Source organism: Aulonocara sp. 'chitande type north' Nkhata Bay, linkage group LG20 (assembly GCF_057382095.1).
Source record: "Aulonocara sp. 'chitande type north' Nkhata Bay isolate Kocher_YH1m ecotype deep benthic linkage group LG20, A_spYH_male_GT1.1, whole genome shotgun sequence".
NCBI classification, from domain to species: Eukaryota; Metazoa; Chordata; class Actinopteri; order Cichliformes; family Cichlidae; genus Aulonocara; species Aulonocara sp. 'chitande type north' Nkhata Bay.
The window spans coordinates 20,080,681-20,102,256 of NC_141363.1; the positions used below are offsets into that span (position 1 = coordinate 20,080,681).

Sequence of the window (21,576 nt, forward strand, 5' to 3'; positions counted from 1 at the left end):
GCATTTAGGTGCACCGAGTCTATCCAGCGTCCTCCCCCGCCACCTGATCGATCTCACCACCAGGTGGTGGTCAGTTGACAGCGCAGACCCTTTCTTTACCTGAGTGTCCAGAACATATGGTCGCAGGTCTGGTGATACGATTACAAAACCGATTGTCCTGGTGCCACGTGCACTTATGGACACTCTTATGTTCGAACGAGGTGTTCGTTATGGCCAAACTGTGATTTGCACAGAAGTCCAATAACAAAACACCGCTCGGGTTCAGATCGGGGAGGCCTTTCCTCCCAATCATGCCCATCCAGGTCTCGCTGTCGTTACCCATGTTTTTCATAACTGATGAAGATGGAGTTTGATTGGTGGAGGTTGGTGGCCTGCTGTACTCCTTTTTCAGTCATCTCAGAAAAATCCAGAACATTTCATAAGGTTTAAGAGTCTCAGCAGGAAATGAAAATGTCCTCTTCAGCTGCTTCCACTATCAGCACATGACAACAGATACCAAAATTCGCATGTTTTGTCTGTGTGCGTGTGTGGTACCTGTGATGGGGCTGTTGTGGGAGAGTCCTGGGCTCCAGCTGAGAGTCACACTGACCCCCTCAGCATTAGACAGAGTCAGACCACTGGGAGGGTCCGGTTTTGCTGAGAGTACAACAGAAAACAATTAGAGCCACAGTCCAGACACACACACACACACACACACACACACACACACACACACACACACACACACACACACACACACACACCTATGACAGTGATGGAGCCCTGTGCAATCACGTTGTCCACTTTAGTGATGACCTCACAGGAATACTCCGTGCTGTCATTTAATTGGACGTCTGTCACTTTCAGCGTGTTGTTCTTGAAGAAGGTGTACCTGCACACACACACGAGCACACGTGTAATTCTGTGTAACAACAACAGTACAAGTCATTTATTTCTGCACCCTGACAGAGACATGAAGACCTCCAGTTCAGAGCTGAGGAACTCAGATGTTTCTTGGATGGTGACACCTGAGAGCTGCTGTAATGTTCTCTCTCTGTGTTGAGAGTCATGAACGTTTATCGACGATGCTGCATTTCAAAGTATGCACTTTCACTACATTTTGGTTGTTTTTCATTCACAGACATAAACTTTTGTGGTATTAATAGCTGTACAAGTATGTTTGGCAACTCATTTCAGGGTCCAGCATCCATCATGCAGTCCATTCAGGTGCTTCCCATAAAGGATCGAGTCTTGTGATCAGACATGTCTGACCTGTTCTGAAGCTCAATCCTCTGAAGAAGCAGCTGATGATATGACTCAGTTATTTATTTTTCCCAAATTAAGATGAAAATGAGTCACTGGGATTATTTAATTATTAGGAAATTTGTGAGTGTGTCATTTTGGGGATCACATAGATAAGTACATTCACCATGAAGGTCTTTAGATTTCTGCTCTCAGAAAGAGAAATTTCCAGCTCAGAAACCAGTCCTCTGTTCTTCCTGCTGTCCATCTACACCAAGCGGTGCAAGTCCAAAGCTAGGAAGATTATGATGGACCTCTCCCATCCCCACAATGGACTCTTCTCACTGTTGAGGTCTGGGAAGCGCTTCCGCTCCCTTAAGGCCAAAACAGAGAGAATGAGGAGGAGCTTCTTCCCCCAGGCTATTCGGGGCCTGAACCAGGTGTAGGACTGGACTCTCCCAAACACGTCACTATAAGACTGGACTCTCCCAAACACGTCACTATAAGACTGGACTCTCACACACGTCACCACACGCACCACCACACATTTCCTATAATCCTATAATTCCTATAATTTATAATCCTTATCTTTATAATCTCTTCTGCTATTTGCACATTCTTTACTGTAAATTCCTAAGTTAATTTGTAAATTTTTGTAGTAAATTGTAAATATTGTAAAACTTTTCTTCTGTCATTTAATGGTCGGGCATTGTACAGCTACAAGCATTTCACCCCCATGTCATACTGTGTATGGTTGTGTGTGTGTGACAAATAAAATTTGAATTTGAATTTGAATTTGAATTTCCAGAGATTTCTTCTGTTTCCTCCCAAATAAAAGATCTTTAGGTTTTTTTCTTTCTTTTCCTTTTAGGACAGAAGCTGCAATAGAAATGTGCTTTGTTTTGCACAGTATGTGTGTGTGTGTGTGTTTTTACTTGTCATCTACTGATGTCTCTTCTAGTTTCCGATTCGCTTTCTTCCAGACAACCTGGTAATCCCTCAGCCGAGGATCGGTGTCGACGTCACAGTCCAGGAAAGCGCTCTTTCCCTGGACAACACGAACAGCCTGGGGGGGCGTCAGTATCTCACTTGGACCTGAAGGAACGCAGGAAACACAGGACCGAGGAATTAGTGACATTTGTTAGTGACTTTTTCTGTAAACGCTTACAACAAAATGATTGCATCATAAATGGTTCATATCACAGTCACACAGTCACAGGTGCAAGCAGAGATTTTTATAAAGCGCAAATAATTCCAGGCTCCATCAGAGAGGAGCAAGATTTATATGAAGCTTCACTTTTATGTGTGAGACTCACGGAAGACGTCCAGCTTGGCCGTGATGGAGATGTTGGTGTTTTGTACGGAGCAGATGTACTCGCCGCTGTCGTTGTGGCTGACGTCGGACAGCTTGAGGGTCCCGTTGGTCAGAATGGAGACACGAGGATACAGCAGAGGGTCCGACAGCAGAGCACCCGTGTCCTCCCGGTCCCTGCAGGCAACACACACACATGCACGCACACAAACACATGCACACACACACACACACACACACACACACACACACACACACACACACACACACACACACACACGCACACACACACACACACACAGAGCAAAGATATTGATCGTTACATATGCTAATCAGCTCTGTGTCTCCAGAATCATTGCAGACTTATTCTAACATACGATTGCAGAATCAGGTCCCAGGACCTGGATCGATGGAAGTGTGTATCCTCACTGATTAGTGACTTGATAACAAACACAAAGGGATCAATAAATGATGAGAGAGGGGAAGAACATAATGTGAACTGCACAGTGGAAGCCAACACATCACATTTGTTTTCTAATGAAATTCGATGTCTTTTTTTTCAAGGATACCCAGAACAGTATTTCTAAGTTTTGGTGGTTAAATAACTAAAAAAACCTGATAGCTGTAAGTGTACATTTGTTTCCAGATGTCAGGAACTGAAAATCTAATCACACGACAGCTGGAGATAAAAATAAATGCAGACTGCTTTCAGTTCTTCATACTTGGGAAATGGGTGTGGTCAGGTCATCAGAGACATGGTGCATTTCAAACAAAACCACACGAGGGCGCTGTTTCATTCAAAGTAAAGAGCCAAACCAACAATGGCTCATTCATGACCAGTGTCTTTTCACTGTTAGCACAACTAGACTGATAACGCTGCTGTACAAATGTGGGATGTGTATAGAAACTGCTGTAATTCTTAGACACTTAATTCACGTCAGCAACCACCAGCTCCAACTCAAACGGTTTGAATTAGTTTGATAGTTTGAATGCGCTCTTTGTTTTTGATCTTGTCAATAAATAGGCTTTAATAAAGTTTAAAATCACCTTTTTTATGTAATAAAACCTTATTTCACTGCAATTAAAACACTAGAATTTCACGGACAGCGTACACACTGATCTGCCTGTTTTTAGTTACCTGCACAAATCATCCAGCTGCATGCACTTTGACACACACACACACACACACACACACACACACACGCACACACACACACACACACACACACACACACACACACGTGTGTATTTATATCCTTGTGGGGACATCTCATTGACATAATGCTTTCCCTGGCTGCTTACCCTAACCATCAAAAATGAACACCTAACCCTGACCCTGACCATAACCTAACTGTAACCCTGACACTAAAACCACACTTTGAGTCTCAAAAATGCCTTCATACTCGGGCTGTTTGTCCCCACAAGTATAGTAAACTACCAATTTTTGGTCCCCATGAAGATGTTAATACCCGTCCACACACACAGACTCTACAGTCCTGCACCTGTTAGTTACTTAAGGTAGTTAATGAATGCGCACATCCATATTTACAAGCTTTACTGCTTACAGTTAGCAAACTTTGCCTGCTCTGTTGGTAAATGACTAAATGAAATTGAAAAATCATCTCTCTTGGCAGATTTTACATTGAAAAAAACTGACGGCAGAAAACAGCCCAACTTTTTATAATCACCTCTAAGACTAACCACACCTCTGACCACACTAGTTTGAAAGGGCCACCTCTCAAACTAGTGTGGACCCTCCTCTATCAAGCCCTTAACTTTAGGATGCCATCTATATGCTGGATTTTCTTCTGGTTTAGTGTAGGGCTGGGTATCTTCGCTGATTTCTAGAATCGATTCCATTTCGATTCTCAAGGTCCCAAATCGATTTGATCCTCGATTCAATTTGATTGATTCGATTCGAATCGGGGAAATTTTGCCTCAGACAGACAGAAATATTATAATTCTGATCATGCATCAGCACATTTCCATATTTTTTGTCTATAAAAAGAAAGCTGACACTTGCGAGACTTTGTCACAGGTGTGAGCATCACAGCAGAGGCCTTTGTGTCAAAGTAACTGAGGATAAAACAGAAAAACATGAAGGTGATTTTCCTGGTCTGGGATTTATACAAATATTCTGCAGTAGATCAAAAACGAAAGAAAACCATTAATCAACACATGAACATGACCTGATGCTGCTGAGGTGAAGCAGAGCAAAGTTACGGAGGTTTGATTACAGACACAGCTGAGAGTTTTGCAATTTTGCATAATTTTAAAGTTTACATTTGTTCAGTGTTGAACGGCAGAAATGAGGCTTTCTTTTCCGAAGTAAGTAAAAGGAAAAAAACAGCGGCCGACAGGCTGTAAACAACGGTAGACTGGTGCGTAACAAGCAAGCGAATAATGCAGAAAACAGATTTTTAGATGGGAAAGTGCAGAGAGAGAGAGAGAGCTCTGCATGAAGTGTGATTTTATCCTGGTGGAAGCAAAACAGCAATTCATGCCGATGTTTATGTGAAGCGCAGTTTGGATCTTCTTTTGCTGCTGGTTGAGTCAATATTGTTTGGAGAGATAAAAACCCGCAGCTTCAGAATCAGCGAGCTGTCGGCTTTCAGCCCCGATGGCGTGACCGTGACCGTGTCCGTGCCAGCGCGTGAGAAAGTCACATCTCACTGATTCTGATGCGTCGGCGTTTTGTGTTCACGTCTTTGTGCAGGACCCGTGTTCCTGCTCTCATTTACTGTTTTAGCTGTTTGGTAGTTGTTGAAAATTTGTGAGGTTCAACTTGAGATTCTGGCGTTTCTGGCAAAATAAATTTATATTTAAAAATCGATTCAGGATTTTAATGACTAGATTTTACGTTATCAAAGCCAGAATCGATTTTAATCGATAAATCGATCATCAAAACCCAGCCCTGGTTTAGTGTTCTCTCCACAGGGCTGGTTAATCAAACTTTCTGATAAAATACTGCCCCCTAGTGGTGAAGGTTAAATTCTGCACAGTGTAGTTAGAGAAATGATTTTCACTGAGGTGAAAAGGTTCAGCAGAGAGAATACAGAGAGGGTATTTTAGTTACACTGATGAGAATCCACACTGTGTGACACTCACCATGTGACGCGGGGTCGTGGCGAGCCAAAAGACTCACAGTGCAGTGCGACGTCTCGGCCCTTGGTGGCGTTGTAGATGAACCCATCAGGGGACAGGATCTGAGGGGGGAGCTCTGAGACAGAGGGAGAGACGCCGTCATTAACCAATCACAGGTGAGACAGAACAAAGAAGGACGTGAACCCGGAGGGAAACATACCGACGACGTAGAGGTAGGTGTTGAGGAGGATGGAGCCGTGGTCGTTTTTGGCTTCACACTGGTACACGGCCGTGTCGCCAATGTTCACGTCTTTCATTATGAGCGTTCCTGCGGTCACCGTGCGCCGAGGTTCTTCATCCACTTCTACAGGGAGGGGGGTGGAAGAGGCGAGGAGGCAATGTAGAGTTTGTCAAACAGAAACAGGCTGAATCTAAAGAACTGTTTAACAGAGAAGCTGAGGCCCACTGAGAGGAGCAGCAGCTGTCACCGCCTGTCACCTCCCTCCCTCTGCTGCTTTCTCAGTTTCCCTCCCAGTGTGCTCATATTCCTTCCTTTTCTTCCTTTTATGTGGCTTTTAGTTTCTTTCCTCATTTTAATTTTCCTAAAAGCCCATCTTCACAAGTAACATGTAAACTCTGAATGTGCGAAACATCAAGAAGAAGGTTTGATACAGAAATGTGGACTCTTTCTTTGTCTCATTTCCATCGTCCGTTCTTTCTGCCCCGGTCTTTTGATTCAGTCATTTCTCCCTCTTCTTTGTTCTGATGATTTGTTTCCTTACTCTCTGTTTATTTTTCTATCTTCTCACTTCTCTCTCTCTCTTTTGGTGAGTCCATCTAATTCACGTTAAGCTTAAGAGGCTCTCTGTCCACAGAAAGTCGACAGCCAGGAGCCAGGAAATGCTCGCTCTGCCCTGCCTTCAAATCTATGTCTGTGGCCATCAAGCTTTAATAGAATCAACATCGAGTTACCCGAAGGAACGGTTCACTCTGCAAAGTGCTGATCATCAGAGTAATACAAGTCTGTTTGCCCCAGCTGTTTAAAGGTAGTTTATCATGTGCACTATATAAGAAATCGATAACTCCTGAGTATCAATCACACACATCAGGTGCTACAGTTTCTCCCCAAAGAATCACAAACAGGTCCGTCAGAATCTTGCTGTACCTGTTAACAGCTGACCGTTGATCCTCCAGGTGATGCTGGGCCTCGGGATGCCGTCCGCCTGACAGTCCAGTCGGACTGTTTCCCCGGGAGTGTACATCAGGTTCTGAGGCTCCTTCATCCAGTAAGGAGCCGCTGGAAAACGAAGAAAAGCAGCATTTAAACCCTAAAATATAAATCTCAGAGTCAGAACTTGTCTGTTGAACATTTGGCTGTAACTCTGAACAGGCTTCAGGACCTGTTGATGTTAATTAGTGAAGTGCTCCTTTGAAGTTGTGAACATGTACACATGTTCTTCAGTAAAGACTCACAATCATCTCAGACAGAGGAGCACAAACACGTTAGAGTTCAAACTAACACAGAGATCACGTCCTCACGGTCAGCAGAGCACCGTGATCGTCTGTGCGCTCGGCTCAGCGGCCTACCTTCCACAGTGACCGTGAAGGAGCGCGTGATGGAGCCGTGGGTGTTGGAGGCTTTGCATTCGTACTCGCCGTCGTCATCCAGGGTGATGTTGTCGAAGTGGAGCCAGCGGTCAAAGTTAATAACTTGGCCGGTTGTGTCTGCCAGGACACCATCCTTTTTCTTCCATTCCACCTGAGGTGTGGGTCTGCAGAGACGGACATGGAAGAACAGAAGGATGTGACTGTGAGAGAGAACCGATCATAGAAGTGAGGTAGGCGACGAACAGAAGATCGATCACAGGAGGAAATTAGAGCTGAGTGCATGCAGATGATCTTGGTAATGATGTAACATCCTTTTTCATCATTAACTCAAAATTATAGTGAGAGTCCATTTGTTGCCATAGACAGGAAGCAGGATCATTAGAATGAAACTGAACAGATCAAATGATTTCATATGAAGAAAAAGGAGCAAGGCTGCATGAGGTCAGCAGGCCAATTTCTTACGAGCAGAGAAAATATGAAACAGTAACTGGGTCCTGAGTGTGGTTGTTGTTGTTGTTGTTGTTGTTGTGTGTGGCTGTAGCAGAAAAGCCACAGCTGAGTGTTGTGAGAGCAGCAACTGGGAATAAAGTGCGTTGAAAGAGCGAACCAGGTGGGTCAGTCATTCTTATGCCACAAGGATCATAAACATGACATGAGTTTCACGTGTAAACAAACTGAAGGTGGAAGTACACACACACACACACACACACTGAGATGCTTACAGGCCTCTGGGTAAACATTCCAGGGTGACGCTGTTCCCCTTGAGGGCTGATATTTGGGAGTGGTTCCTGTGGTGGAAGAACTCGGGTTTTCCTCCATGAGCCACGCTGTTACCTGGACGATGTGAAGACAGAAATCAGGACACGGAAACTGTGAAGCTCGATCATCACGGTCATGCTGATTATTGCAACAATAAATGATGAAATGAAGACAAATAGCCTACAGGGCAGGGCTGATTAGTCGACTGTGATCTAGTTACTGAGCATATACGCGTCATCATAGTGGAACAAACACTGGTGTCTCAGTTGTGTTACAGTGTAGTCTGCATGACATAATTAACTGTTCTGGCTGATGTTACCTCACACAGAGAGCGTGATCACGGTCCGCACACACACAGGACAGCGTGATGCTCTGACTCACTTTTCTGATTTTTCTTATCTCTATATTTAACACTTTGTGTGCATTGTGCGTTGTGTGTGCGCTCACTCTGCTTGACAGAGAGGGAGACAGCAGTGGCAGGTAGAATAGTCCTGGCCTCTCTGTACTGGGCGTGGCAGATGTAGTCCTCTTTGCTGTCACTCTTCATGAGGTTCGCGAAGTACAGCTTCCCGTCCAGGCCGATCGTCACTCTCTCACTCCGAGTAATGTGCATCAAATCTGAGCCGGGACGGGGACAGTTTAATGTAGGTGGGAAATAAAGCATGGAAACTGCAGTGGAAGGTGAAAATGTTTTTCACGTCAGTGTAAAATGAAATTGGTTAGTTTGCTCTTCAAATGCACAATAAGCGCCTCGCTTTATTGCACCGCAGCCTCAATAAGCTGATAACTGAAAAGGCAGAGAAGGTCAGTCATAGAAAAATGGAGGAGAGTGGACATAAAGAGTCTGTGTGTCACAGAGGCAGGCAGCTGATGAACGGGACAGGAAACAGATCGGCACACTCACTTATGTTCATCCAGTGGATGCTGGGAGGAGGCGAGCTTTTTGGAGGGTTGCAGGACAGGACCATACTCTGTCCCACGAGTCCTCGCTCACGCTCCACTTGTTGTTTCATGAGAATTGGCTGAGCTGAAACACAAAGCAGCAGAATACAAGTTAATACTTGTGCAGGTAACAATGAAGAAACAATGAAAATAGTGACGCAAAATAAAACAATACAAAGAAGGAAGAAGATAATTGTAAAGATACACTCCACAGCTGTTGTAACACAGTGGACTGGAGGAAATCTCCAGGATAATAGACTTTAAATGCCTAAATTATATAAAAACAATGCCAGGGTTCATTTGTAATTAAGAGGAGCTGAAACAATAGCTGCATATTTACAATCATGTGGACACAGAGTGACATAATCTGTCTTTTTGGGTCACATGATTAACTTGAATCTCATATTTCCTGCACAGCTTCTCAGGTTTCATCAGCCAGTTATTTATTTTGCTCTGAAACATTGTTTAAAAGTTTTATTTGCTAAAAGCAGCTTTCTGATGGTGCTTTGGGTAAATCAAGATACCTCGACCACATGCTGCCTGTCGAAACTGACATTTAGTCATCAAAACCTTTAGAAACGCTGGCTGAGCTGATTGTAAACATTGAAGTTTCCCAAATTAATTGAGAACAATGGTTCTCTGGAAGTCACAGAGCAATATTCAATCACAGAAAAAAAAAACTGTGAGGAAGAAAAACAACAAATTATGGAAGTAATTTGCAGAGGAAATAAATAAATAAAATCTGAAAGAACTGAACTGCAATCAAAACCACGGCGGAGGTGAGATCCGGGGCAGCAAGAGCCCGTACAGTATAATATTTCATCTGGAGAGATTTTAGTGAGTCTGTGTGCACGCTGACCGCAGCCATCGGCTTCATCCTCCACACCCACGGTACATCCTCCCTACTGAGTGACGTCACAGTGCTGTCTCCGGGAAATGGTTGCCGTGGCAACTTGAGATGAGCGAGCAGAACAGGTGGCCCCGATCAACCTCACTGACTCACTGATGTGTGTGTGTGATTTTATATGATCGTGTGACATCTGTGCCTTTGTGTGACTCACGCTCTACGTTGACTTTGACGGTTTGTGTCATGGCGGTGCCCAGACTGTTGGAGGCGTAGCAGCGGTATTCACCCTCTAACATATCCAGGGAAGAATTGTCGCCTCTCAGCGTTCCGGATCCTTCGGTCTCAGATCCGAACAACTTGCCATCTTTCAGCCAACGGAATCTATGAGCACAGAGGGGAGAACGGCTGTCAGCACATCAGCAGTTTACAAAGTCACAGAAACAAACCTTAAATCACACAATGAAGAAAACAGCTTCTATTTATTTGTGAGCTATTTTGAAGGATCTACATTTTCATTATAAAGCAGCGAGTCTTTATCTTTGGATCAAAGCCGGAAACAGGTTCATGTAAAATTTTCAGCCTTTTGATTGACGGCCTGAAATACATAAATACATAAATATGAGGAAGTGTAACATTTACAGCTGTTATTATTACTTTTAACAGTCTGTCTCCCCGAGAGAAGCAGGGAGTGGAGAGAGGGACGAGCTCGGGGAGGGAAACAGCTGAGAGACAATTTTGTTCTTGTTTTATTATGAGGACATTTATTGCCATGTCAGCACACACACACACACACACACAGGTGTACGTACGTGGGTGCCGGGTTCCCGGTGGCCTCACAGGCCAGATTGAAGTCTTCTAGAGAAAACACTGTGTGTGATTTTGGCATCTCTGTCAGCACTGGAGGCTGAAATACTGAACACACACACACACACACACACACACACACACACACACACACACACACACACACACACAGTAATGAAATTGGCAGAGTACAGGCAGGTAAAGTAGGGCGTACAGATCGAGACACATCTAGAGGGATTGACTGAAGCTCATTCATCATTCTTAGTTCTGGCAGGTCCTCTAAAACCATCGTGGTTAACAGGAGCCACTGTTTCAAAAATAAAAAAAGATAAACATCCTATAATAACAGCAAAAATTAAAAACTACAGTTTTTAATGGAATACTCTGATATTTTGTGACATTGTATATTTAAATAAAATATTTTGTAGATAAATGAGTCTCAGGTCAGCTGATAAGTAGCTTCTGATCGTCCCTAGAAGCAGGCTACAACACAGAGGAGACCTTTGTGATTGCTGCGCCCAAACTTTGGGCAACTTTCTTCAAATTAGGATCCCTCCAACACTCAACATCTTCAAACCCGTCTGAAAACACACTGTTACTCACCAGCTTTAAGTTATGACTGAGTTTTTGTTTTGTTCTTTGTGTGTGTTTGCTCTGCTTTTTTTTTTTTTTACCATGTACAAACGCATGACAAACATTTACTCAGGTTCGTTGGAGCTGTACAAACTCTGTCATGTTCATTTCTATGTATGTTTGCACATTTCATTAAATTGCTGCACCGAATCCAAGAAATACAGAGAAATGAAAAGTGGTCCAAGACTTTTGCACAAGAACTATACAGAAATACAATGAAATGACTAATGTGGCAGTTTCAGCCCTCCAAATATCCGTACATCTGTTTCAGAAAAATACTCAAAATAACATTAAATCAGTTTTAAATGAGCTAATATACATGATCTCTTCCTTAGTGTCTGTGTGGAGTGATGCAGGGGAGAGATGTTCTGCTTTGACAAATCTAACAGGAAAAGTGCAGGTGAGCAGGTGCGAGACACAGTCAGCAGACGTCCGGAGCAGGTTTCTACCAATGAAGCACCGCTCACGTCAGAGCTGCAGACACGACACACATTTCTTCATTACAGCAACAAAGAAAATCACTTACTGTTGTCTTTTGTATCTGTGTCCATGGGAAGCAGTGAAAGGAGAGCAGAAAGGAAAGGTTTACAGACTGAACAAACACATGCTGGCACATTCTTCATGCTGTTCCCCGAGCGGGACAAGATCTGCTCATTAACAGGATTTTTATTAACAGTGACAACATCTCAGGGATTTTATCTTCCTTCTTGGTTTTCTGACTCAGACACACTGGCGTCTCAGGTCACTTTACATCCATCTCCTTATTTTTTCTTCCCCGTGTCTCCTTTTCCTTCCCCTCCCTCCCCTCTCTCCACCTCCCCCATCGTTCTCCTCCTCCTCCTCCTCCTATCCTTCTCTTCTTCCTCTCCTGCCACACCCAGAAAGAAGGTCGTTTACCGAAGGTCAGACTGAACCTGATTCCTCCTCTGACTCCCGCTTCCCCTCCTCTCCTCTAGGAGTGTGATAAGCCTGCTGACCTTTGACCTTTATCTCCAGGACCAGAGGTTATTCTAACCTGATTGTTTGGATTTATATTTGTGCTTAGATGTGTTCGAAAGTTCCATATCTGACAGGAATAAACACAGCACCAGAGCTTTACTGAACTTTACTGTGCAGGAACCAAAGGATCCACCTTTAAATGGCCCCCTATCAGCACACGTCACGTTTCTGGTCAGTTCCATCAAAGGTTTTTCCTCAGATGCCTGAAAGGCGAACAGCTTTTTGTTGGAGTCTGAGGTCTGTGGTGACGTCGCAGTGATCAGAGTGAGCTTTGGTCCAGAGGTGCTCGAGGAGACAACCCTGAAGGAGAGTTTGTGGCTACTGCAGAGCTCTATGATCTCACAGACGATGTCTCCCGGTGCTTTCTTTTTCTCTCTTCTTCTGTCACCCCTCACTCCACAACTGATGGTTCTACAGGAAGTTTTTTCCTGTTAAAAAGGAGTTTTTCCTTCCCACTGTCACAATGTGCTGATCGTATGGGGAGGGGTTGATTTTCACAGCATACTGTGGGGTCTTTGGAGTCTAAAGTGTCTTGAAGTAACTGTTCTTGTGAGTTGGAGCAACATAAATAACCTGAACTGACCTGACGTCTCTGCGAACATTTCAACCAAACGCATCAAATGTTGAACGTTACGTCTTGACAAAGGCTAAAGAAAAAAGAAATCCATAGTTCTGGTTCTTCTCCACAGCGCTGCATCAGAGGCTCGTGGGTAGTTTAGACTCCTCCCCTGATGCCTATGAAATAATTCAAGTTGGTGGCTACAGCAGAAATCTACTGACCTGATACTTAATTTCAAAGAGTAATGATATGATTAGAGAAGCCAAATGTGGAAATTCTCCCTCATACTTCCCAGCCCTGTTAATTCTGAGGAAATGGTTTGGAAATATTTACTGGAAATGAAAAAACAAACACTTTCCAGTGTTTCCAGTGTTTCCAGTGTGTGATGTGTGCAGTGGAGGAGGGAGTACTCACAGCTTTCGGGGATGTGGATGGCTCCCTGAGCAAACGGAGGCGTGGAGGAGAGGAAGGACAGAGGGAGCAGGAGGAGGAGGAGCAGCGGGAGGGCGGGGGAGCACATCCCCCTACAGCCCATCCACCGACTCTGTGACACACACATCTTTCAATGTCCCATCAAAAGTGATGCAAGACACCCACACACTCATCAACACATAAAGAAACACACACACACACCCACGCACACCAAGGCAGACACACACTCCAGGGACCGCCCGGAGCTGAGGGAGAGCTGAGAGGAGTAAACAGCAGTAAGTTGGTGGGTGTGTCTGTTTCCTTTACAGCCCAACTGTGAGTGAGGCTCGCTCCTCGCTCCGTCAGCTCCACAAACGCTTCTTCAGGAGCTGGCTGTGGGGGGAGGGGGGGGGGTGACCCCGAGAACAAAGAGGGATAAGAGGGGAGGAGAAGAGGAGGGGAGGAGGGGAGGGGAAAGAAGCAAAGACATGGTTAATTTGACCAAACATAAATCAACAGAAGACAAATATTAATGTATTCCAGAGGGGGGAAAGTTTGACCCAAAATCACATCACGATGAATCCACGGCACATCTGTGACGTTGAGAATAAATTCTAAGATTTAAATTCACTTTGGGTTTGAATTTAGTACAGAATCCACAAAAATCTGAGATAAAGAACGGACAGTACCGGGTCACCTCGATAAAGTCAAGATCAGATCAAAGCAGCAGGAAGCAGCTTCTCCACTAATGACATTACAAAGAGAGATTGAGTGTGTGTGTGTGTTTCTGCCACACTCGCCGCATTTCCATTCATCTCAACATCTCCTCCTTTGTCCCTGCCTGGTGACTGAACACTGACCCGTGACAGCAGGAGTGTCGGGGGGTGAAAGCAGACACAGATGGATCAGGCTTTCTTTGCTGCCTCGACATGAAGGCCAAAAGAAGAACCCTCAGCGCTCCGAGTTTGGCCACATTCTTGTTTGTACTTGAAGTTGGGGATTACGCACTCCTCCTCTGCGAGCTGATCAGCTGAAACTAACAGCCAGGCTAAAAATAGCCGATTGTGCCACTTCAAAGCCATGAAATCAGGCTGCGGCTCCATGTATGGGAATACTTTGATCAAGCAAAAAATGAAAGAAACTGAGGGAGATCCCTCGAATGAACCAAACATCTGTGACAGGTTTTCATGCTAAAGCCTGAAACAGTGTTTCCTCCACTCCAAACCATTCATGCCTCCAGGAAAATTACTGTAAATGCTCCTGATTTATTTGGTATCATGTGAGCTCCAGTGAAACAGAAGTTGCCAAAAAAGCTCATTGTGCAGTTTTTGCATTTGCATGAATCAGTTTGTTTGTCTGCTAACAAGGACAAATCCCAAACAAGCATTTTGTAACGCGTCGTGAGACTTTCACCACCGGGGGCAGCATTTTATCTTTGGGTATGTTTTTATATCTGTTCAGGAGGCTCTGCCTTTAACCAGGATTATTAAAGCAAATAGGTTCTTATAACTTTCCTGATTCAATTCAACACTGAAGTACAGCCTGCACCTAACTTGACTTAATATCCCTTTGACACAGTACAGAGATGCGTTGAATATAAAGTCAGTTGCCTCTTTAGATTCTTTTCACAACTTTATGTAATTTTTTAAAAGACAGGAAGTTAGAAGAAATAACTGTAAATAACAACCTGGAGTCATAAGAAGACAGTAAGATAGATTGTCCAAGAGTTCATGTCACTCATGTCATTTTCACCAGAGAGCTGAGAGGACGCATCGCTCATGGAAGATGAATACAAAGAATCTAATGGAGCCAGTGTTGCTGTCAGTGTCTAATTGCACTGATGGATGACATATTGCAGATGAACAGGGCCTGGGTCTGGATGACTGTCCTCCCTCATTCACTCCCTCAGTGGACAATTATGGAAATACAAGTTTTTATACACTGACTTTATGCCTGGTGTGATGCTGCAGCAGCTTAAAGATGCTCCGACTGTACCGACTCCACGCTGACACACCGGAGTGAGAATACTAACAGACAGGGAGGGCAGAGGAGGTTACAGGAGGTGTCATAACTTATCAATCTGTGAGTGTAACCACCAGCAGTCCTCCGCCAAGGCCCGTCTCCGAGGCTTCTCTTAAAGCACACACATGGGGTGAGGGGCGAGGAGTGACAGCTGGCTAATGTAGACCCCCTCCAACATCTCATAATTACACAACCTGTCCCCAGCACACACACAAACACACACACACACACTGTCTCTTTGTGAGGATCCAGGTGTTTCTGAGCACCTCCACAAACACAGAGAGGACACAGACGTGACCCCCGTTCAGTTCCTATGACTGTCAGAGTCTTATTCTTCTAGTTTTTCATTGTTATCACTCATGATTACACACACACACTCACATCTGCCCTGCGTCACGGTCACTTAAACACACACACACACACACACACACACCTGCTCCCGCCTGTCGGACTGCTGCTGTTACCTGCCGGGCGTATTTTCAAAATACATGAGCCAAATGGCACAGCGGGACAGAAGGTGTGTGAGAGCCTGTGCGTGTGTGTGTGTGTGTGTGTGCGTGCGTGTGTGTGTTTGTCATTTTGTCACTGATGGGGGGGGGTCTAATGATGTAACGAGCTCAGACAGAAAAATGAAACAGACGTAATAAATGACGGGTGAAGAAAACATCCCAGCATGCTCCACTTCCTTTAATAACAGCAGCCTCGTCCTCAGCATGGAGGTTTTAAAAAAACAGAAATCCATGATCATCCACAGAGACTTTCTTCATTTAAATATTCATGGTGCTCCTGCTGGCACTGACTTAAGGAGGGGGCGGAGCTCGTTAATGAATCAAGTCTTAATCTAAAGGCGCCTGATGGAGGGTCGCCTCCTTCACACACTCTGAGTCTTTATTGAGGCTGCAGCTTAGAGCTGCTTGACCTCTGCTGACAGGAAGCTCGTTGAGTTGCTGTTGCCGGTGCACAATGACATTAAACGCACCGTGTTGTTCGCCTCTCACCGATTCTTTGTTATCCTGGAAATTTGACACATTATGACCACTTGAATTAAATCAGCCGTGAGAGCACAGGAAGTCCATTTAGGATTTAGAGAGGAAGGACGAGGAGGAAGAGTTTCAGATCTGATTAATGCTGCAAGTTTCGGCGCCCTGCGTGTTCACGGCGCAGTCTTAGATTTAAGAAAACACAACATACCACACATTTGATCACAACTGTATATCAGCTGCAGACATGAATGTATCAGGCAGGAGGGGACTTTGCAGGTTTTATGGTGATAAAGCAAAAGTTAAGCTCCAAAAATTTTATTATTTGCTGTTTTTTCCACAGAAAACTAAAAGTGTTAAAGTTTTCTTCTGACGTGGAGCTCTCACAAACTGGGATGGACATTTTCTTTGATTTAAGAGAAGTTTATTAGTTGCAGTGTTGGCAAATTCACACTGTTACAGCAGCAACGCGGACACCGCAGGAATAAATAAATAGAAAGCTTTTGGTCTCTGTATATTCTTCCTATAGTCATATCTTACATATGTTACAGAGATTACCAGACCCCAGTCTGAGTGTTGGGTTGCCAGCTGAGTGCTCACTCTCAAGAATGAAAATATTTAATGACTGAAAGCCCAAACAGGACATTTTAATAGCTGCTGTTAATCTCGCAGACCGCAGTAAAGAGGCAGTTCATGCCCTGTGGGCAGCCATGTTTCCGTTCTGTGCCGGTTAATATTAAACATACTGTACCAATTTCCTCTCTGCGGCCCCCCTCGGCTTCTTCAGGGTCCTGAGCCATCCCAGAGAACCTGAAGGGCTTCAAAAGGCAGAGGCAGGTGGACCCGCCCGTCCACAGGGAAGCCTGAGGGGAGGAGGGGAGACGGGGCGGGTGCAGGTGGAGCAGTCTGTGGGGAGGTGGGAGGGGATCGGAGAGTCAAAGGGAGGCGATGCAGGTGGACGGATGGAGAGCGACAGAGCGAGAAATTAATTCATTGATAGATTCCGATCTGGAGGAAAGAACAGGGACATGTGGATGGAGAGATTAAGCAAATGCTGGGAGGAGAGGGTACTTCCCTTTTAGTCTGCACGAAACACACACACACACACACACACACACACACACACACACACACAGGTGTACGGAGATGAGGAAAGAAAGAGCTATTCCCATGTTGTCCCTCCTATTCGCCCGCATGACCTAAATTCACCCTAAATTCATTATTCATTACACATCTCACATTTACTACTCCATCCACACACACACACACACACACACACACACACACACACACACACACACACACACACAGACCACAGAGCAGACAGTCTATAGGTGAACTCTGCTAAGTGTGTGCGACAGTCTGCAGATCGAGCTGCTGATGTCCTTCACATCAGTCCTCATGAATATGTGATGAAGTGTCATTTTAATGAAGCACCACTGAGTTAAACGTGCTGCTGTCTCTGTGTGAATAGCAGGGGGGATGATATGTATCAGACATCCTTTCTCTGAGAAATGACATTTATATACTGTTCATGTGCAAAAGCAAATATGTTTTTAATGAAGCATAATGCACCCGGATTACAAAGAAAGCTGTTAATGAACAAATCTGCCTCGCAGAAAATGTTATCTTCTAAAGGTGAGGTAAGGATCACTATCTTGAATGAAGAATGAAAAAAATAATCAGCATACGAACTTTCCATAATTTAATCTAAACCTAGTGTAACAGCATCAACACAAACGTCAATGTCAGGAACCGAAAACTGGATTTTTTTGAAATGTCCACAGCAGACTCTAAAACTCCACACACATCACAAAACGCTACAAAGCATTTTGAATCTTTAGATTCTTCTGTCATAATTATTTGTCAAAGTGTGGGTAAACTTCCTGTTAGCATCTGAGAGGAAACCTGAAGACTGAAAAAATGAACCAAATTCAAGCTGCAGTTCCTTTAACAGCCACTGGAGGCAGACTCCAGCTGTGAGTCCGTCCCATAGACTTGCATGCTATAACTGTACAGCTGAAGTTTGATATATGGTCATCTCAGGCACAGTGGACCCGCCTGCTCTTCAGGCCTCTTACTTTTAATGGGTTGTACCCAATCAGAAGAAATTTGACTCGAAGGGGGAGGAGCTAAAAGGGTTAGGGTTAGGGGGTTAGGATGAACTGAGGCTCTGTATAAGATAAAGAAAGATTATTTTGAATTTTCAATCAAAGCTACTTTAGTAGAGTCAAAGCCAAAACATTTGGAGCTGGCTTTACTTTAAGAAGATCACTTTTTACAACTCGCTCTACTTTCCTCTTGTCTGCGTGACAGCTCCTTTCTGCAGGTGTTAGAGAGGAGGCGTGGCTTGTTAACACTCAGCATCACTGGTAACACCTGAGCCCAGCATCCAGTGCTCTAGAAAAGTCCTTAGAGCTCCTCTTTGAGCTCCTCTTTTGGACTTTGTTTGCTCCTTGGTTTATTGTCTTGCACTAAATCCCATTGCATTCAGCATTGACAGTACTGACTGCACACACCATAAATTAAGAAACATTTTAAATTGCTTGTTTAATTTAAAATAAACTCTTTCCTAATTGACATTTCTGCACTGCTCTCTTCCTGTAATGGCCGTCTGTGACATCAGTGTACAACAAGTCATTTTTTAATTGAATAAGTGCAAAAAGGTCATCTGATGACTTTAGTTTAATCTGATCTTTAGATGTTGGTGCAGAGCAGATGTGACAGTCAGTATGTGGGTTTATTCCTCTGAACCGCAGTGACTCAACATTTCTCATGAAGAGGCTTTGGCTCTTCTCCAAGCAGCTTAACAGATTACAGATTTGTAAAGTTTCTTCACATGCAACCAGGCACAAAGTACTCAAGTGCAAATGTCCTTCGGTAGACGATGAGCACCGAGTGTGGCAGGCACTTCCACAAAACCCTTTGTGACTGAGTGAGCAGAGAGGTCATTTCTCTCTTTCCCAACATGCAGAGCACAAACAGATTTGCTGAAAATTACAACAAATTAAAAGAAAAGAAAAGAAAAAATATGTTACTGGGAAAAAAAGAGAGATCTGAAAGTGATGTTCCCTCAGTTCCACGAGCTGTTCGTTCTCGTTTGCGTTCCCCACCCTTACTCCCCTTTTCAATTCTTTAACTTCTTCACTTCTGTTTAGTAGATGGGGATCTGCCAGGCCCGGGAGCCGTTGTTTTCACCTCCACCATCTTTTTTAAGACAAGCAACAAACTGATGGGACGAGGACGGCCAGGTCTGACCAAGCAAACTTTAATAAGAGCCAGAAAGAGCGACTCAGACCTCAAACTCATCAGGTCAGTGTTCCCTGAGCTCACAGCCACAGGTAACACCACCTGAGGCCTGCAGACCAAATTTAAGGCCCATCTCCACTGGCTTCATTTTCTTGATGTGCTAATGTTTCACACTGTGTGCGGTGACAGCCACCGAAACAGATTCAAATCAGCATCAGTGACGAAACTATGACTGTTTTCAGCTGCATATTTTTACTCTATAGCTCTGAGTCACAGTTCACACTAATCACATTGATCAGTCTTATAGCAGGCCTCGCTCAGTTCATCCTCAGAGGGAAAGGTGGAGGATCTGTTGTAGCTCCTCCCCCTTTCAGATCACTTCGTTCTGATTGGCTCTGTGCCAGAACATAATAGGGTTGTCCCCTGTTTATGACATCATACAGATCCAAGAGTAGAAAAAACTGAACCCAAGTGTTTAAATGATTTCTGAAACATGAAGTGTTTTTCTTCCTGTCAGTCATGACTCAGCTGCTGTGCATTTGTCAGCTTTATGATGCACAGATGATGTCACCATCAGCTCTGTCATTTACAGGGATGACCTCAACTCGAAGGATGTAGCAACACACACACACGTCAGTGTTAAGCTGTCTTTGTGTTCACATCTTAGCAGACTGGGATTTCCCCGTGGAAGTGGAGAGATGAATAACTCAATAATCACGAGGAGGTTTCTGACCGACTACAAAGCTCCGCCGCTGACAGGCCTCCCACCACCCGCCGTCTTCTTCTGCCTTTGCTTTGTTTTTCCTCTCTGTTTGCAGCTTTTCCTCCTTCATTACTTTTGTTCTGCCATTCTGTTTGTGTGGATCCTCTTTCTGCCTCCACACCAGCGACATGCCTGTAAAACAGCTCCAGGCGATGCTTCACCATGAAAACTCTCCTGCCTTATCAGCCTCCACCATGAAAGAACCACGCTGCAGCAAAGGCAGAAGCAATGGAGACACCGTAGGCTTTGAAAAAACAAGGTTGTGATTTCTGGGTGAAATGTTTTAGCCAGGCTCAGTCTGTCAGTCCAGGCTCTGATGGAGTGCCTTCATCTTGATCCCCAAGGAGAAATCCCACCAACTTTGCTGACTGTGCAGCGCTCAAAGGTCAAAGTTCATATGAACCAATTATTTTTTAGTATAATTTGTAACCTAAGGGGCTGAGGGCTCATGGGCTGAGGTGAAGCATTTAAAATGAAGGCTGATGTTTACAAAACAGAAAGGTGATTTCTGCCTCCTCCTGATTTTAATCAAATAAATAAATTAAACAATAATAACAAAGAATAAAACCTGAAAAAAACAAAACAATCAGAGAGAGAAATGTTCAGCTCATGACCCTGCCCCTCAAAAATCTACAAACGTAATATTTTCTTTAGTGTCGACACGGACAGTATCAGTGTGCTGCCCAGCCCCCGTCTGTGGCACGACGTGAACGTCCGCCTTGGCTGAGCTTCCTTCAGGTAGTACCGGTAGATGTATATCAGGGTTGTTGAACTCCAGGCCAAGAGGGCCGGAGTCCTGCAGGGTTTAGATGTGTCCTCGATACTTCACAGCTGATTTAAACGGCTAAATGACCTCCTCAACATGTCTGAAGTTCTCCAGAGGCCTGGTAATGAACTGGTCATGTGATTCAGGTGTGTTGACCCAGGGTGAGATCTAAAACCTGCAGGACACTTGAGGTCTGGAGTTTGAGACCCCTGATGATAGAGAACAGTCCTCTTTGACAGCAACGTTAGAGGATTTTCATGAATAACTGCTTCATGTTTCTGGAACGAGACGTTTCAGACTTAAAGGGAAACAAACATCTCCTCAGAATTGGGCAGCCCACCCGAAAAACAGGGTCACAGGCAAGAGTATAAACTTATTTTTGATTTTAGGCTTTAAGTATTTCACTAAACAAATGTTAGACACACCAGGCTGTCAGTCCTGAAGCACGGCTTGTTGTCCTGCAGAGGCAGAAAAAGCAGCGAACGTTTGTGTTTGTTGAATGAAAAGCTGGTTATCAAAAGTTCCTGATTATTTCTGACTAATCACTTAATTGACAAAGCATCTGAAGACATGTGCGTCTGTCACACAGCTCTGTTGTGTTATTTCTGTGTATTTGC

General features: G+C 44.3%; 1 protein-coding gene across 2 annotated transcripts in view; it reads right to left on the minus strand.

Annotated features, from left to right (window-relative positions):
• The window catches only part of LOC147305488 (neural cell adhesion molecule L1.1-like), a 44,321-nt gene that overhangs the window by 13,791 nt on the left and 8,954 nt on the right, over positions 1–21,576 (minus strand). For both annotated transcript variants that reach the window (XM_086276738.1, XM_086276736.1), the window contains exons 2-16: positions 13,183–13,572; positions 11,737–11,751; positions 10,583–10,685; positions 9,988–10,154; positions 8,889–9,011; positions 8,432–8,602; positions 7,948–8,059; positions 7,205–7,389; positions 6,783–6,914; positions 5,838–5,981; positions 5,642–5,753; positions 2,538–2,710; positions 2,157–2,316; positions 744–871; positions 535–636 (exon numbers count right to left, since the gene is read on the minus strand). In XM_086276738.1, the coding sequence (XP_086132864.1) occupies positions 535–636; positions 744–871; positions 2,157–2,316; positions 2,538–2,710; positions 5,642–5,753; positions 5,838–5,981; positions 6,783–6,914; positions 7,205–7,389; positions 7,948–8,059; positions 8,432–8,602; positions 8,889–9,011; positions 9,988–10,154; positions 10,583–10,685; positions 11,737–11,751; positions 13,183–13,327 (1,972 nt within the window). In that variant the 5' untranslated portion in view covers positions 13,328–13,572. The remainder of the gene's footprint in view (positions 1–534; positions 637–743; positions 872–2,156; positions 2,317–2,537; positions 2,711–5,641; positions 5,754–5,837; positions 5,982–6,782; positions 6,915–7,204; positions 7,390–7,947; positions 8,060–8,431; positions 8,603–8,888; positions 9,012–9,987; positions 10,155–10,582; positions 10,686–11,736; positions 11,752–13,182; positions 13,573–21,576) is intronic.